Genomic DNA, 19237 nt, shown 5'->3' with positions numbered 1-19237 from the left:
AATATTAAACAATGGTGAATAAAATTAAATTTTTAAAACAAATTGTAGCAAGTGTACTCCTGGTTGGTTGGAGTATGAATGAAACTGTGACATCAATGTATGAGTAAAGAGTCCCTAGGGCTGTAATAGGAATGTTAGAAAGTGAATTAGGACTCAAATCCAGGACCTTTTGGGCCACAATGAAAAGCCTTATCCACTCAGCCACTTCACCCCCTATATATAGGGATGGATATTCAGGCAACCGATATATGAAGAAATCTGGATTGCTGTTTTAAATTATTTCATAGTAACCCATATCCAATTATCTGACGTCATTGATAGCCAATATATTAGAACCATGACTCGCTAACCCAAATTCAAAACAAAAAAAGAGAGGAAAGACTATTGTCATGAAATTTGATTTTATTGTAAATCAACTCCGTATTGCAACTAAATAATATTCCAAGAAATAAAAGGATTATAATCAAGTCATACATAGAACAATATGATACAATTTTTTGGGAGGAAATAAAGATAGATGAGAGAAAGAGAGACATTCAGAGAGAAAGAGAAGCCATTTCACTGACAAGGTTACAAGGATTTGAAAATCCATTTGTCCATCACCGAGCAGTTCTATCAATAATCAATATTATTATAGAATTTATCATCACATCATTTTCTAGACAAGAAAACAAAACAAAAGAAATTATTAATTCAAATTTGCACGACACTAGCAATTACAGCAATCGTCTATTAATCCATGGCCATGTCAAACAGCACGACAGCAATCGTCTATTAATCCATGGCCATGTCTAACAGCACGACAGCAATCGTCTATTAATCCATGCCCATGTCTAACAGCACGACAGCAATCGTCTATTAATCCATGCCCATGTCTAACAGCACGACAGCAATCGTCTATTACTCCATGAGTCTAAGAGCATGACATTAGAATTACCTAATAATGCATGACGATGTCTTAAAAAAAAAGAAAAAGAGGTTTCGATAGCATCTGTCCGTTTTGCATCAGCTTCTCTGGAAATATGTTATATATAACAAAAAATAAATGCATTTTCTAAACATTAAATAACGGTATATGATTATTACCCACTGCCTCAATGTGATATGATGTCAGGACAAACAAAACACTGAAAACGGAATTAAAAGTCAAATGATAAGAGTCCATGGACATATATTTATAATTCTATATTAGAGCTGCCAACCTCAACACGATGTTTGTGTTTTTCTAGGGTTTTACAGCACTTGTGTTTTTTATGTTTTTAAGGGGTTTACGGCGCTTGCAACACATTTAGGTTATATCAGCACCAGTAAAAAGGAAGAAAATGGGATAGTAAAATAGTAAAAAGTTCTAGAATTATAATTAAAGCACCCAAGAAAAAGTAAGACATAGGGGAAATGGGAACAAATAGGGATCAGATGTAGATTCCAAGAGCATACCACCAATGTACTTAGTTTGAGATCACCTATAAGTGTCATCCGGACACAAGCACAAAATCCAACAAAGAGGAATACACTCAAATGCTTACATTAAACATTGAAAATAACAAATATAATAATACATAACAGAGAGATGATTTACAAGAAAAAAAAAATCATCTCCCAAAACAATAACATAGCTGCCAACTTTTCAAAATGCAAAAATGTATTATTATACGCGGTGCGGCGCGGACGCCCAATTCATGTCTTAAAATGGCATATTTATTAATGTACTTAAGTACTAGAATGGTCAGAACTGTAATACTAAGAGAAGTTTACCTTTATCATCATACTGGGTAGGCATAAGTGATGGGGAGGTGGTGACAGAAGAAGATTACTGAGGCTTGGGCTTAACAGTTTGTTTTGTTTTTGTTTTTAAGGGTTTTACGGCGCTTGCAACACATTTAGGTTATATCAGCGCCAGTAAAAAGGAAGAAAATGGGATAGTAAAAAGTTCTAGAATTACAATTAGAGCACCCAAGAAAAAGTAAGACAAAGGGGAACTGAGAACAAATAGGGATCAGATGTAGATTCCAAGAGCATACCACCAATGTACTTAGTTTGAAATCACCTACAAGTCTCATCCAGACACAAGCACAAAATCCAACAAAGAGGAACACACTCAAATGCTTACATTATACATTCAAAAGAAAAATAATAATACATAACAGAGAGATGATTTACAAGGAAAAAAATATCATCTCCCAAAACAATAACTATGCATTTGACTGTTTCCCTCCCAGCTAGGACTCCGGCCAGAGCCAGGACAAAACCAAGAAATCTCATTCTGAGACAAAGACAGAAAGCATGTTGGAAAACAGATATAAGGGGATAGAAGACACAGTATGTACCTCCCTGCCCGCTATGGGAGGTCAGGATCCCCACCCAGTGGGCTTAACAGCTTAGATTTTCTTCTTTTTTTTTTTTTTTCTGGATTGGCCAAATCGTACTAAGTACGATTTTAGCTATGCAATAACTATGCATTTGACTGTTTCCCTCCCAGCTAAGACTCCGGCCAGGGCCAGGACAAAACCAAGTAATCTCATTCCAAGACAAAGACAGAAAGCATGTAGGAAAACAGATAAGGGGATAGAAAACACATAATGTACCCCCCTGTCCACTAGGGGAGGTCAGGAACCCCTCCCAGTTTACAGCGCTTGCAACCTATTAAGGTCACATCAGCGCCAGTAAAAAAGAAGAAAATGGGATAGTAAAAGAATTCATGAATAACCAAGAAAAGGTATGACAATGGGGAGTTGGTTCAAATATGAAACAGTAGATTATAAGAGTACTCTATTAAAGTACTAATTTTGAGCTCACCTAAAAGTCTCATCTAGACACAAGCACAGGTCCCCACTCAGAGGTTTTTTTTTTTTTTTTGTTTGTTTGTTTGTTGCTTTAGGTCTCTTCCAACACAATTGAGGTTATATGAGAGACCGCTGAAACAAAAAAACAAGCAATCTAACAAAAATAGTACAAATGTAAATCAAAATCATAACCTAAAGATATCATAAGCTAAATTATAAATAACCAAGAACAAACAGGCAGAAGATTTACAGAAAAAAAATATCCCCTGTCAAAAATACAATCACAAACCAAAGAAGCAGGATAGGCTAGTAAAGAGAAGAAGAAACGACATCACTATCGGATCGTACACCCATGCGAACATCATAGGTATATGATTCAAGGGTGATGCTCCCATCCAACCACCCGCCCCACTCAGAGGAATACACTCAATGTTCACAAATCACATATAATATACCATAACGTAATACACAGTGCATAACAGAGAAATGATTTACAAGACAAAAAATGTCATCTCCCAAAACTCTAATTATACATTTGACTGCTTCCCTCCCAGCTTGGGTATCCGGCCAGGGCCAGGACAAAACCAAGTAATTTCATCCCAAGACAAAGACAGAAAGCATGTTGAAAAACAGATACAGGAGGATAGAAGGCACAGTATGTGCTTCCCTGCTCACTATGGAAACCTCAATATGAGTAAAAGGATAAGACTGCTTCTAAAAAATGTGTAAAATTTGAAGGAAAAAAAAAGCACACAGTGAAAAATTGTAATGTAAACCTTCATATATTTTCTGTTATAGTAATAGATAATTTTGGAAGTCCTTATAATTATAAGTGTTTGTGTAGGTGAGGAATTTGAAAAACTTAATTTTTAGCCTAATTGGAATTTTTTTTTCTTTATTCTTAATGTAAGGGAAATATTGTGGTTCCAAAGAAGCGACTAATGCTATAAAACAATAATTAAGATATAAGGTGTAAAAACTATGTAGATTGTACAAAAACTTTCTTCAAGTACAAAAGGGAAAGAATAAGAACAACTGAATGGCGAGAATTGATTCTGATCTCAAAAAAGAATTATGAGGGAAAAGCATACAAATATGCATTTTTGGGGTTACAGTTGGCAGCTCGGGAAAGGGTGGTATTAGCAGACCTACTTGCTTGAAATTCAAAGGTTCATATTTTTCTATATAAATTTTATATAAATAATAATAAAAGAAAGTAGTCTTTCAAAGTCACAGGGCCCATTGAGTCAAAGTTGACCCTGGTTTCTGCAGCCTTAATTGGACACTAGAAAAAGCTTGCTCCATTTCGATAAGACTATCACAAAACACTCTCCGTCAAATCTAACAGATCTAGTTACCCAATTACTGCTGGGTAGACATGAGGGGTCAGAAAAAATCTCCACTACACCTGGGATCAATACTGGCCCCTTTGTAAAGCGAGTGCTCTACCACATGGCTAGCTCATACCCTCAAATAACAAACAAGCAAAAAGAAAAACAAATTTTTATTTTTAAAAAGCATGTTATTCAGGGAAAATAATAAAAACGAAAAATAATTCCTCTCACCCGAGGAGGACATGAAGTATACCCTGAAATAGTGCTTATTAAAAAAATTGAAAATAATAGGTAAGTTTAGAAGGGAAAAAAATACAATGCAATTGGTTTCATACAACTATTAGTATTGGAAATTTTAAAGTTAAAAACACTAAAAACGTAAGAACGAAATTTACCATAAAAGGCTGATGTCACACACACACACAAAAAAACAAAAAAAACAAATGAGACACATTTCTCTTCTTAAGTAGGACATATTATGAAACATTAATTATTCAAAAATATACCTAAAAAGGGACTCTCAAAATAAACAAGAGACACACAAAAAAAAAAAAAAAAACTTTCCAGTACATAACATGCACACACATACACACACGCAAACATTAATCCACTCAACAAAAGAGTAGTGCCAGTAGAGCTATTCTATATCATAATGCAAACTCATATGACCTGTTAAATATTACCTAAATACTAATTTTAGACAAACCGCAATATCACTATTAATCATCTTTTAAATGCTCAACAGGTTGAGGCCATTAGACTGTAGTCACCAAGTCTTGCACTGTCCATTTGTTTTTTTAAAATGGAATTTACAGTGCTTTTCACACTGTTAGATCATTTCAGCATCACGAATAAGGAAAATAAATTAATAATATATGAGTTCAGAGAGATTGAGGACATAACAATAACAAAGCTAAGGATTGATGAAGAACCCACTAGAGAAGAGCCATACATTCTCCACCCTAACAGGATCACCACCCACTGCAATACTAATACAGATACACGGGAGCCCTTCCAAAGGGATACAATCAGATCGATTTGTTTAATTCACAACAACATGCATGGAAAGTTGTTTTTTTTTTTTTTTAATCATTACATTTCACAGCATTTAAAAAAATGGGTATTTTACTTATTCAGATTCCAAACCTTAATCCTCTCATACTAAGTCTAAGACTTGGGCAGAGAGTCACAGGAACAGGACAACGGATATGGAGAATTGCAGAGACCCCAGAAACCCTCATTTCACCAGCAGCTCAGCATTAGATTTAAGTCTATCAGGAATTGTTTTTTTTTTTTAATTTAGAGATATATTTTATAAATAAATAAAAATAATTCGGCAGTAAGAATCTACTTTTTTCAACAGCGGAGGAAGGGATATAGTTAGGCACACATCAAACAATGATCCGCTCCATTCCAAATGAGGCAAGATCAAACATTTCAAAAAGAATAATTACTACTTTTTTTTTATGTATAAAAAAATTTAGAAAATTTTTTTTTTTTAATCGACACACAGCCCAACGACTAGGAAACAATATACTCAAAGAATAACAGAACCTTATTTCAATTGATACTGACAGTTTTTTCACAATAATCAATGAATGCATTTTGCAGATGTAGGGAATAACTTATTACTGCAAGAATGTTATTTATTTACATAACTTGTGTATATGATTCAAAAGAATGGTAAAATACAAAGCAACTTAGTTAAGTCGGCATGTATCATAGCCAAGAATTAAAACAATACATTCCATTCTCAACCATATTGCCATTAACAAATACAATAATTGTGAATCAAAGAAGACTAGTCAAAGATTTATTACAAAACCCACGCCATTATCAACACTCAAACTTTCATCATTAAAACTCACAAGTTTTGTCAAAATACACACCACAGCTGCCTAATTGAAACTTCAAAACTTCATTGTCTCCATGAGAAAAAAAAAACCCCACTATAAATAGCTTTAGAGCTAAGTAATTTGCGGTCAGAATTATCAGAAATGCTCAAAAGTCCTAAATATAGGTTAGGTTCCTTGGAACCAAACATTCCTTTTCAACATGATTTACTGAATCAAAGACTAGGCAGCTCTGATACACACATACACAAACAAAGTTGTTCCATACACACACACTATGTATGTTGCGTCTTCCAGAGATCTACCCACTGACAAATCTGGTCCAAGTTTGATTCAAGCTGATCGGGTGTGTCAGATTGAAGACTGTGAACTATTTCCTGACGATAAGATTCCCGAGCACCATCAAGGATAACCTGGAAGATCTCCGATGTGATGTTGGATTCCAATTTCTTTTCATTGTAGCCTCTGTATGATTAAAAAATCAAAATTTATAATGATGAATGAGAGTTTTGGTTTTAAAAAATATTAATAAATTAAAAAAATAAATAAATAAAGAATATAGGAAAACAATATGCAAATTTGCTATGTTACTGTACATTTTGACCCATCATTCCACCCAAATACATGTTATTTCAAGGCTGGATATTATTGACAATTGGATGTATTTACAAATTTTTAAAAAGTTGTGGTGTTTCCATTTATTTTGATTGTTTTATGTACTAAGTAAAGTGACTGAAAAATATACAAAATCATAGACAGAAAGAAAGACTACAAGAGGACAGTACAATATCAGGAAATAGAAGCCTAAAATACACAGAAATCGTCTTTTCTTCTTCATTCGGCTCAATATTCTTCAGGTTTGTATTTTCAGTAAAGTTCATTAACCACTCTGCATGATTTCCAAAACATTCCAAACCCATTCATTATCAACCCCATGAAAGCACCATGCCCACCATTAGTTTGAGGCCTTATTTCTTCGTCATTCTCAATGAAACTGGAACAAAAAATGATCTCTTGAAACCCTAATGTCATAATCATAATCATAACCAACATTATCTAAAAATAAATCATCCCCTTAATCAGAATCATGTCTATTTATTTCCCCATCTTCATCTGAATCCATCTTAAGAGTTGCAATGTAAATAATTTCAATAATTTCATTCCAAAAAGTCAATAAGAAGACCATCATTAAATACCGATAGTCTCAATAAAGGTCTTAAAGAGTGCATACAGTCACAGCAGTTAAATTTCGATACTCGTAAGCTTCGTACTTCACTCATTTATTAGTGTGATTACAGCTGTATGAGTGCCGTCTTTTGGAGTATCCAGCAAGCCAGCTGGCATTACATACTTAGTCGTCTGGCATATGTAGAATTAAAGAGTTAATGACGGTAGTAATATAAACAGGCCTGTAAATTGTCTTTTCCAAAATTGTCTGAAAATTTATTTTAACTATCAGTGCATCAGTGACTCCACAGAAATTGATAATAGTATGACCTGTCAAACACCCTGTTTGATGTACCAATCTAATATGCTTTTAAAAGAAAGAATTGTTAGTACTAACAAATCAAGTAGCTTGTCTGAGCATTTAAAGGGAGGGGATAGATGTCTTACTTCTGCTTTTTTTTAGTAATCAAAACTTACTGTAAGAGTGTTATTAAATTGAAGCCACAGAAATAAAATAATTGAGGCATAATTAAGCAAAATAAGCTTTGCCCCAGTATTGAGACATGTTCGTATACTTTTAGTTTAATTGCAGTATGAGATGATGAAAAAAAATCTCCAGAGAGGAGGGGATGAAATATTCCCAATATCAAAATATTCAGGAACAAACTTGAAATATGAAATTAGCTATATAAATTCCATTACAGAGAAAATGGTCCAGATTAGACTGTACCCTTGATAGCAAACATGAAAAGAATTTTAACATTTGCATTCCTTTCGTTCTTTTAAATGAATGATGCTGGACTGGCAAGGACTGGTTTCCCTTTGTGTTATTCCTCTTGGAAACATACAAGTCTCTTTGTATCGTAATTCAATCTGGCTTAGTACTAGTACCTTTAACTAACCGAAAAGGAAAAACAACAAACACACTTGGACTTTACTACAACCTATAACTAACCCTAGTAGAAGTAAAAAACTCTCTGACCTCAAGCACCCTACTAATACTACAATTTTTAAAAAAAGGGGGAGGACTGCTCTGCACTACCTTTCAATACTTCAACGACAATGGTGGCGGAGAGCAAAAATAATGGTCATATTAGAATTTTTTTTTCTCAATCAAGGTTTGTTCCACAGCTTTTAAAATGTTAATAAAAATTGACAAATGGAATAAATAGATCCAAGGTTAAAATGACAATATAAAGAGAAGCTACCTCGAGGAATATGCAGAAAGTCTCCCAAGATCAGTCCTGCTATCTACAAATGTTTCAGGAATATTGCAGAATCGTTTAACTTTTGGTTTTTGTATTTCTTCTCTGTCTTTAGGAGAAAACGGCTAAATGATATTTTTTCTTGTAGACAAAGTAAAAGAATTCAGATGGCCGGCAAAACAAGTCTAAACCAAAGACATCCATTTGGGTTCCAAATTAATATTCGCTTTTACATAAAAAATTTGCCAAAAAATCTTGCAAACAATGTTCAGACGAACAATCGTAAATTACAAAGAAATAGCGATGACGAAAATTTTCTGCCGGAACTTGTCTGTTGGGACAACTGGCGTGTGCAGTACCAACAGCAGAACCAACACAGTGCATGAAGCGAAAGCTAACAGACGATAATCGCAAAACAGGGAAACCCCTTGATTGCCACGGCACACGCAGCGAAGGGAGAGAGAGAGAGAGAGAGAGAGAGAGAGAGAGAGAGAGAGAGAGAGAGAGAGAGAGAGAGAGAGAGAGAGAGAGATATGGCTTTGGTACACGACGTAACAATCGTACTATATGCTTCAGTATTGTCATCCATGGCTTTATGTATCCTGTGATTTTTTAATTTTAATTTAGGCTATAATTATTTTTATTTTTTTTGTACCGGAGAAAATTTCTTTAAATTTATTTTGTCTAATATTATGTCCGCTGAGGTAGAGAATACTGGATCATCTTATTTCAGGCAATTGCCTGAGAATTTACAGGCATGTATAAAGAGATAAATAAAATCAGCATGACACTTTTAAAAGTTGAGAGTCCTAGGCTATACGTGATGTAAATATGCCACATTGTGCAGAATGAAAATGTTACCTGGCAGTCAGTCTGGAGTGTAAGATGGAATTATCTGTACGTAAAACAAAGATGATATCAAACCATCGTTCAGGAAATAAATCACAGGAGTGATAATCGACTATGTTCCCTCCCATGCCCATTGTATCCTCCATCTCATCAATTAACTGTCGAAATAATACAAAGTGTAAACAATAAAATTACTGGTTCATTTCATCTAGAATAAATAGAAGAAGAATAAATAGAAGAAGAAGAAGAAGAAGAAGAAGAAGAAGAAGAAGAAGAAGAAGAAGAAGAAGAAGAAGAAGAAGAAGAAGAAGAAGAAGAAGAAGAAGAAGAAGAAGAAGAAGAAGAAGAAGAAGAAGAAGAAGAATGATGTTATTGAAACAACGACAAGCAATGACATAACAAAGAAGGTTTAAAAAATGATTTTAATACGTATAAAAAGAAAATTCTAATGAGATTTGAAATCTCTATGCAAAATGCCATGCATATTTCATGCAATATGCGTGTTCCTTAACCATCTCCTTACCAATTATAGGAACATCGTCACATTCATTACGATAAAATAAGCATTTCTCTTATTCAAATTTGTTTTTTAAATCACAACATTTGAAGACCTTAATGCTGCATGTAATAGTTGTTTTGCTGAACAAAATTAGGTATAGTATGTTCTTATTGATTCAGAGGTTGAGTGTAAAGATATCAATTTTTGTGTTGGGTAGATATGCAGACCTGCGATTTTACCGACACAAAAAATCAGGACCAAGGTCTTAAAAAATCAGGACACAGGAAAAAAAATAAGGACGCTTGAAAATAAGGGACAAAATGTTAAATTGATATTTTTTTTAACACTCACATGAGGACACCAAACTCACAGACGTAGTGCCGTTATTCTGTGCAGCTATTTTCGACCACATTTGGCCAGAAGACTTGATGATGGCACAAAGCTATAACAAGACTGCCCACGACTAATAAGAGTCATCTTGATCAGAATTATATCACTCAGAAGCTGCAATTAACAATTCAGCTCAGCACGAGGTAGAGTTGAGAACAATGAATCAGTGACTGTGACTGGTGATTGACGATTGAACGAATGGTGTGCACGAAATTGAAATAAACCACAACACAGGTATCGATGTCTTCTATGAAACAATAACACCTACGAATTCATTCCCGTCTGCCCATACTATAAAAAGAAATACTTATGACTGGCAATATTACCGATATTATTATATAGATACCGTACAATGGGGTGGGGATATTTATACACATCCGGTTCATACGGTCACCTCATCATTTGATTACCGCTAAAAAAAAAAATTCTCCGCCAATTTTTTTTTCTAACTTAAAAAAATTCGGGTAAAAAGAAAAATCGGGACGCTCGAGAGAAAAATCAGGAAATCGGGACAGCAGCAAATTTCGCATAAATATCAGGACGGTCCCGATTAAATCGGCACAAACGGCAGGTCTGGATATGGCATTTTGGGAAAAATCCTGGAAATAGTCGGTAAGGATAGAGTTAATAAACGTCACCTTTTACTATTGTACATTCAAATATAGAAATACAAAGACTTCTTTTAAATGGTGAAAATTGATTTGTTCAATACAGTCCACTCCGGGTAATCGCAACAATTCCCAAGAAACTGAATTAATTCTACATAAAAGCACTGGTTGATTGCAACAAACTTCGGCCAATGATAATGGCAACAAATTTTCAACCTCAAAAGTGGCAAATTAACAAAATCTCGTGATTAAATTTCATCATGGGTGAAATCATGACAGGTTGAAGAAGCGAGAGTGGGCGGGGTTTAATGCGACAGTAGTGTGTCACTACTCTATTAGGAGGGGAGGGGACTGGGCATATTCTAGACAATAACAGTTATAAGGAGAGACTGACCGATATCCTTTGTTTTGGGATTGACAATTGTGCGTTGTGACCAATGGATCTGGTGAGAGCTTATTATCACTCATCGTGGCTCATCTCTTTGACTCTTGCAAATGTTGAGAACAAAAGAATGAAAGTTAATCCAATCTTGAATTAGATGCTAGCTTGCGCTTGTCAAAATGTATATAGGGTTGCTTTGTGCTTTTTGTTTCAAACAAATTGCTCAGTCTGTGGTGGACTACAACACCTGGTTTGAGTTAACCATATATGGTATGAAACTGATCAGTGGTCAAATCAAAATTGCCATAAAAACTTACAAGCGGTGGTGAAAACAGTGCCCCATCATTTTATTTGAAATCAACCAAAGACACAACAGCCATGGACGGTCCCAAGCCCATGTTGCAATAGTGGACAGGAAACTCAATTTCAGTTAATTGCAACATTTTCGCTGACCCCAAGGTGTTGCCATTAACCGGAATGGACTGATAAAGTTTTCCTCTATTCAATATATATATAACACCATCTCTCATCACTCACTCCATCTTCATCCAAGATTCCACACTGCAGCTCCTCGTCATACCCCTCTAAACAGTTGGCAGCTTCAGCTACTTCACTGACATTGATGTAATTTAGATTAGTTCGCTGGGCCAGCTCCTTTGCAAGGGTTGACTTGCCAGTCCCTGGTGTTCCTGTCATGACCAAAAGACACAAACAATTATGATAAAAATTTTAAAAATAAAATCATTCCCGTCATTCATGAACAAGTCTAAATTACCCCCCTCCCCACTGTCTTTCCTCCAACTTCTCTCAACCACGTGCTAACAAAGGATTTGAGAGCGAAGAGACCTGTATTTAATCAAAACAAAGAGGGAGTTGTTACTGCATGTGTGCAGTTTGTAGATCTTTCTTTTATTGCATGTGTATATAATCTAACACAAACAAGTAACAATAGAGGATAATTAACTTTTATATCCTTTTATTCCATCCTTTGTAATCTAATGTCCGAAGTTAGGTTACTTAAGTCCTGTTGGGCTTGCGTTTTAGTGATGATCAGCACTATCATTACTTCTTTAAAATTGTAAAAACTCTGTTATGCTTTTAAAAAAAAACTGTATAGCTAAAATATTCAACTATTATAAGATGTGTTTTCGTATTACAACTATTTTTAAATACAAAGAAGATCAATTTTTGTGACCCTTACCTCTGACATTTCTAATTGACTTTACACTTACATGTTACGGTCAATGAGACTGACCATTATCTTATACTCGGTAGCATCAATTGACAAAGTGTCAACTACCGTACCACGGAGCCTTAATAATTTGTGATCAATGTCAATTGACCATGTCAGTTTGTCAACTAAGTACTATTACTATTAACATTAACGGCCACAGAGTAATGTTAGTGTCACGAAGTGATACTATTGCAACAATGTTATTAATATTAATACTCTCTTTCTCTCTCTTATTTACTCTCTTTGTCACAGACCATGCCAGTTGGTAAATTGATAACTTTTTACTTTTAACAACCACAAAGCTTTTACATGAATTGTTACTTTATTATGACGATGTGCAGTGTATCCTACTTTCTTTTAAAATTATCTATCAGGCATATTTATAATTGAAATTGGCAGGGATTGGGCACTTCGTTCTCCTGTGTTTTTTTTCCACTGAATCTGAAGTTCAGATCAGAAAAGAACAGCAATTTTTGTTTTGATATGATTTTAACTCGCCTTTGAATCCTTGAAAAGACTGACGAGTGTAGAATAAATGATTGGAAAGTGACGAAATTCGAGATTTGTATGTACACAAATCAAAGCTCGACTAAAATCACTGCATGCACCTGAAGAGTTCCAATTTGACTCTTTGTTAGTTGATGAACCGTCAACTACCAAGGACTCACTCCGTGGCAATTGACACGTCCCTTATACTTATTGATTTCCGGTAGGCACGTGACGCAAGATTTGAGTTAAACAAGCCAAAACTGAAACTAGTGACAGAGACTAAGTGACAGTGTAGGCACTTTGATAATTCCAGTCTAGTGGTTGCCATTCGTTCACTTCTCGGTAAGGTAAAACTCTTTCTTTTAAACTTTATTTTGGCCCTTTACTATTTTGGTCACTACGGCATTATTTATGAACCTAATTGGTGAATACATATATCAAAGTTATCAAATCCATTGTTCTCTACACAATACATGTTATGAAGATACTTCAACACCATGATCTAATGTCTCATTTTTATTCTGACAACAAACAGATTTACAACACATGCGTAAATTTGAGCATCTAATTCAAGATAACGAAATATGAAAACTGTGCCAAAGATATCATTATATAAAGACATGGATGTCTCAGAATAAATTGAAACTGAATAGCAATAAGACCAAAGGTATTTTTATTTGTGGAAGAAAAAACAATAGTCAATCTGAAAAACACCACCTCACAATTGATGAAAATGAAAGTGCAATTCCCCTATCGGACAAGGCTAAAAATCTCGGGATAATTTTGGACAGCCATCTGACTTTCGAAAACCATGTGTTAGAAACGAAAAGAAACATCATTTTCATCCTAAGAAATGTCAGCACTATTAGGCCATTTCTGACAAAGGATGTGTGCAAAAAGATTGTTGTATCGTTAGTCCTCTCCAAACGGGACTACTTGTTATTTGGTGTTGCAACGGAAAATACGAGTCACTTCCAAAAGATACAGAACAGTGCGACATGACTCATCTTTCAAAAAGGAAAAAGAGACAAAGCCACTCCGCTACACTGGCTGCGGATAATATGTGAAAGTGTGAAATACAAACAGCAACAATTGCAAACTCAGTGCAGATCTCTACGATCATCCAAAAACATCCTTCATCTAAACATTCCTTGATGTAGACTACAAACTACTGGAGATCAAAGCCAAAACTTTCAAGTTTGCAGGCTAAGGATCTGTGAAAGTGAAAGTAGAAGAGGTGTCAATATATAAATTGTTGACAAGGTAAAAAATCTTGGAAGATTCTTAGATTCATAACTGTCAATGGACCACCAAATTAAGACAATGATTCAATCATTGATCTGTCAGTTGAAAAAAAAATGGATCTATTCGACTTCGACAGTTCCTTTCTGAGGATGTTACTGTTACTACTTTCAACAAAGCTGGATTACTGCAATGCTCTGTTGTTTGGTGTCTCGGGAAATAAGCTCAGGCGACTGCAGACGGTCCAAAAATATGCTCCCAGATTGGTCTCTTTGACTTTGCTGCCACACCTCTGAAGATTACACACTGGCTGCCTGTTGACTGTGAAAAGGGTCAAATTCAAAACATGTGTCCTAGTTTATTGTTATCTGGAAAACACTGACCCTACCTACTTCACAGAACTAAAGAAATATTCGACAACCCGTTCTTAGCATTCCTCCAATGACACCACCAGTTTGTCGTTTGAGTTTGACTATCCCGTGGCATTCGTCGCACAGGCAGTGCACAGGTGACAAGTACAGTAGAACATGAAAGTAACGTACTCGGAAATAGCGAGAACTCGGAAATAGCGAGTAAAATCTAAATCCCCGTTTTTTTCTCTTATTTGAGTCAATAAAATTCGCATGCAAGTAGCGAGTATGAACAAGAGGTCAACTCGGAAATAACGAGCATTTCCTGCCCCAGCCTAGGACTTCGAACGAAGTAAAGCAAAACACCAGACAAGGGCGATTTAAATATTTTTGGCCTAGCTTCTTTTCTTTTCTTATTTTATGTTACGAGTAATATTACATAGTAGCCTAGTCTGAGTACATAATAGGCGAAACAAATTTGGGTGGGGGTTGGGTGTGTGTGTTTGTGTGCGTGTGAGGGTCAATTATTCACCCAATGTGGTGCCGCGCGAGGTAAGCACTGGCAGCCAACATGTCAACATGCCTCAATTCGCAGCATCGGTCAGCGAGTCGCATTCGTTTACGAATGACACGATCAGCGAGAGAGGGGAGCGTGGAACCATCATTTCAGTGGGTCAGTGATTGGGTGATGCGCTTGCTTACCTCATCAAACATGCCTAGTGCATACAAACACTCGCACACACACATACACGAAATCTTGATGGAAATGGAAGGGGTGGATCAACTTCAACCTGTGGCACTGTGGCCATCATTACGTAGTTAACGAAGGCCGTGTTCAACTCCACCCTCACCCCACTTTATCAACACACAGTCATTTGCACGCATGCGCGGCACACACGCACAAACACACACACACACACACACATTGTCTTTCCATATTTTTGTACGGCCGAGTGACCTTTCCTGGCAACTCGGGAATAGCGAGAACTCGGAAATAGCGAGTAATCAGGACCCAAAAGCGGGAACAAGGTCCTTTTCACATTTTGGTCCGTCTGTATGTAGGTAGTCGCATCGCCCGTGGCTGAGCCGCTGATCGAGCCCCGATATCGATGTTACGGCTCTGGAGTGAAAATTGTGTTTACCGGTGAACATAGTTTTACTTCCATTGCCGTGGAATCGCTTCCTGTGCACTAATTTCGTCACTTCCGGTCTCATTTTAAAGAGGAGAAGCCAGCGCATCAGGCGGCGTTTTCAGATTTTTAATCCGTTCATTCTTTGTTCAGATGCCAGCTGTTTGAAAATTTGGTAAGTTTTAACTTCATTTTAAATACATTTTTCATTATATTACCTATTTTTAATTAATGTTATATTATTCGCCAACCATTTTTCTCTATTTGTGTGAATTTTGGTGGTGATTGATGCTGGCGAAAGCGTCTTTTAGTGACTTTAAATACGATGCGTGTTCATGAAGTTGGCGACGGCCAACCAGGATTGCCTCTCGATGTATCCCCGAGTCTCCTGTGTACAGTGCAGTCTGTAAACTATCGACTGTGTTTGCTTTTGTGACTTGTATAAATAATTTCAAGCTAAATAATTGCTGTAAAAAGACTGAAAATAGGCCCATCCATAATTTTAGTTTTATTTTATGAATGAATGTTGAAACTGAAATGACTTTTTAACTGGGATGATACCGGACAACTAAAAATTATGTTCCACTGATATTATTTTTTATCTTTTATTTTTGTTTGTTCTGCAGGTTAAGTGTGTTGGTTTAATTTAATGTGGTTAATTTCAATACAAATAATACAGAATAGCATGATAGAGCCAATTCAAGTATATTTCATTCATTACTTTACTCTTTACCACAACAAAAATTATTATATAACTTTTAATTTTGTTGATTTAATCATAATCGAAGTACTTTTTTTGTTTTCAGAGTCAGACGTTCATTATGACACCACATTTTCATGTTTCATTTCCTGCCTTGTATTTTTAAATATGAAATTGAAATAACAATATGAATTTGATTGTCTGCCACCTCCAACTCCCGTCGTCTGCCGCCTCGAACTCCAGTCGTCTGTCTTGTATTTTTAAATATGAGATTGAAATAACAACATGAATTTGATTGTCTGCCACCTCCAACTCCAGTCGTCTGCCTCCTCCAGCTCCAATAATCTGCCTTGTATTTTTATATATGAAATTGAAATAACAACATGAATTTGATTGTCTGCCACCTCCAACTCCAGTCGTCTGCCGCCTCTAACTCCTGTCGTCTGTCTTGTATTTTTAAATATGAGATTGAAATAACAACATGAATTTGATTGTCTGCCTCCTCCAGCTCCAATAATCTGCCTTGTATTTTTAAATATGAAATTGACATAACAACATGAATTTGATTGTCTGCCACCTCCAACTCCAGTCGTCTGCCGCCTCGAACTCCAGTCGTCTGTCTTGTATTTTTAAATATGAGATTGAAATAACAACATGAATTTGATTGTCTGCCACCTCCAACTCCAGTCGTCTGCCGTCTCGAACTCCAGTCGTCTGTCTTGTATTTCTAAATATGAGATTGAAATAACAACATGAATTTGATTGTCTACCACCTCCAGCTCCTATAATCTGCCTTGTATTTTTGAATATATGAAATTGTAATAACAACATGAATTTGATTGTCTGCCACCTCCAACTCCCGTCGTCTGCCGCCTCCAGCTCCAATAATCTGCCTTGTATTTCTAAATATAGGATTGAAATAACAACATGAATTTGATTGTCTGCTACCTCCAACTCCCGTCATCTGCCTCCTCCAGCTCCAATAATCCGCCTTGTATTTTTAAATATGAAATTGAAATAACAATATGAATTTGATTGTCTGCCACCTCCAACTCCCGTCGTCTGCCGCCTCGAACTCCAGTCGTCTGTCTTGTATTTTTAAATATGAGATTGAAATAACAACATGAATTTGATTGTCTGCCACCTCCAACTCCAGTCGTCTGCCTCCTCCAGCTCCAATAATCTGCCTTGTATTTTTATATATGAAATTGAAATAACAACATGAATTTGATTGTCTGCCACCTCCAACTCCAGTCGTCTGCCGCCTCTAACTCCTGTCGTCTGTCTTGTATTTTTAAATATGAGATTGAAATAACAACATGAATTTGATTGTCTGCCTCCTCCAGCTCCAATAATCTGCCTTGTATTTTTAAATATGAAATTGACATAACAACATGAATTTGATTGTCTGCCACCTCCAACTCCAGTCGTCTGCCGCCTCGAACTCCAGTCGTCTGTCTTGTATTTTTAAATATGAGATTGAAATAACAACATGAATTTGATTGTCTGCCACCTCCAACTCCAGTCGTCTGCCGTCTCGAACTCCAGTCGTCTGTCTTGTATTTCTAAATATGAGATTGAAATAACAACATGAATTTGATTGTCTACCACCTCCAGCTCCTATAATCTGCCTTGTATTTTTGAATATATGAAATTGTAATAACAACATGAATTTGATTGTCTGCCACCTCCAACTCCCGTCGTCTGCCGCCTCCAGCTCCAATAATCTGCCTTGTATTTCTAAATATGAGATTGAAATAACAACATGAATTTGATTGTCTGCTACCTCCAACTCCCGTCATCTGCCTCCTCCAGCTCCAATAATCCGCCTTGTATTTTTAAATATGAAATTGAAATAACAACATGAATTTGATTGTCTGCCACCTCCAACTCCAGTCGTCTGTCTTGTATTTTTAAATATGAGACTGAAATAACGACATGAATTTGATTGTCTGCCACCTCCAACTCCCGTCGACTGCCTCCTCCAGCTCCAATAATCTGCCTTGTATTTTAAATATGAAATTGAAGTAACAACATGAATTCGATCGTCAGTCTCCCCCAACTACTTCTGTATCATTGCTTGGACTTCGATGTATTTATTCAGTATCATTACCTGGATATTGCCTGTGTCTACATTCCATGCAGCCAACAACCCAGAGTGCCTAGATTTTGTTGTCTTCTGTCTTTTGCAACATATCAGCCATCTTATGGATTTAAGCGAGTCAGTACGTGAGTACCCTTTAATCTGTTCTCTTAGTGATGTTGAATGCAAAGCAATTATCAAATTTTCTAAAGTTCATTTCAATTTTAATGTAGTTTAATAGTTAGTCATATGATACATCTCTTCGAGATGTTCAGTTTGATATATGACATGCCTATGTTGCAGAAAGTTTGCAAAGTGTCGGTATTTATCGGCTTATTGTTTGTTATTATGTAATATGTTACGTAATATTCAATTTTGCATTTTCAGGTTAAGTTTTCTCTACCACTCTTATGTAGTTCTTGTTTTTAATTTTGCATTTTTATCACTGACCATGTTTGCATATATAAAGCGGCAAGCTGTTTCTCCCGAGTACTGTTGGTGCCCAAATGTCTTGTCCAAGGATGCAAAAACATTGGGCAGTACATTTGCAAGTTGCATTTACTGACACTTGTTCAACTTTATTTCTAGCCCTGTTCATTGTTTTTTTGTTTTTTTTTTCTTCTCTCCGAATACCAGTCATCTTTCGTCTGTTGCTCATTTGCCAATGCCAAATATTAAGTGCCTTCCCCAAGGACACAACTTTAGTGTCTAAATTCATACGTTTACGCTCCTTTCCTCTTGTTTTAACAATTTTTGTGTTCAAAATTAATCATAGCCATAGTATTGTAAGCATGCTCTGGAAGAAGACCACCCTCAAATCTGTTTTTAAAGTTATTATCCGTTCCTCGCGTCTTTTTTTTCATTTTCTAGGGTTATGTAATTGCATGACGTTGCATAATATTGCATAATAATCATTTAATTTTTTAAAAATTTGCTTCG

The 19237-nt window shown here is 35.9% G+C and overlaps 1 protein-coding gene across 1 annotated transcript in view; it reads right to left on the bottom strand.

Moving 5' to 3' along the window:
• Positions 1-384: 384 nt before the first annotated feature.
• Positions 385-19237, bottom strand: part of LOC144965295 (adenylate kinase isoenzyme 6-like) — a 20002-nt gene continuing 1149 nt past the window's right edge. Inside the window, exons 2-4 of the mRNA XM_078900498.1 lie at positions 11608-11759; positions 9204-9349; positions 385-6435 (exon numbers count right to left, since the gene is read on the bottom strand). Coding sequence (XP_078756624.1) covers positions 6246-6435; positions 9204-9349; positions 11608-11759 — 488 coding nt within the window. The 3' untranslated portion in view covers positions 385-6245. The remainder of the gene's footprint in view (positions 6436-9203; positions 9350-11607; positions 11760-19237) is intronic.

Source organism: Berghia stephanieae, chromosome 2, assembly GCF_034508935.2.
Source record: "Berghia stephanieae isolate SIO BIC M18660-M18661 chromosome 2, UCSD_Bste_1.3, whole genome shotgun sequence".
NCBI lineage: Eukaryota > Metazoa > Mollusca > Gastropoda > Nudibranchia > Aeolidiidae > Berghia > Berghia stephanieae.
This window is presented reverse-complemented; position numbering and strand designations above follow the sequence as displayed.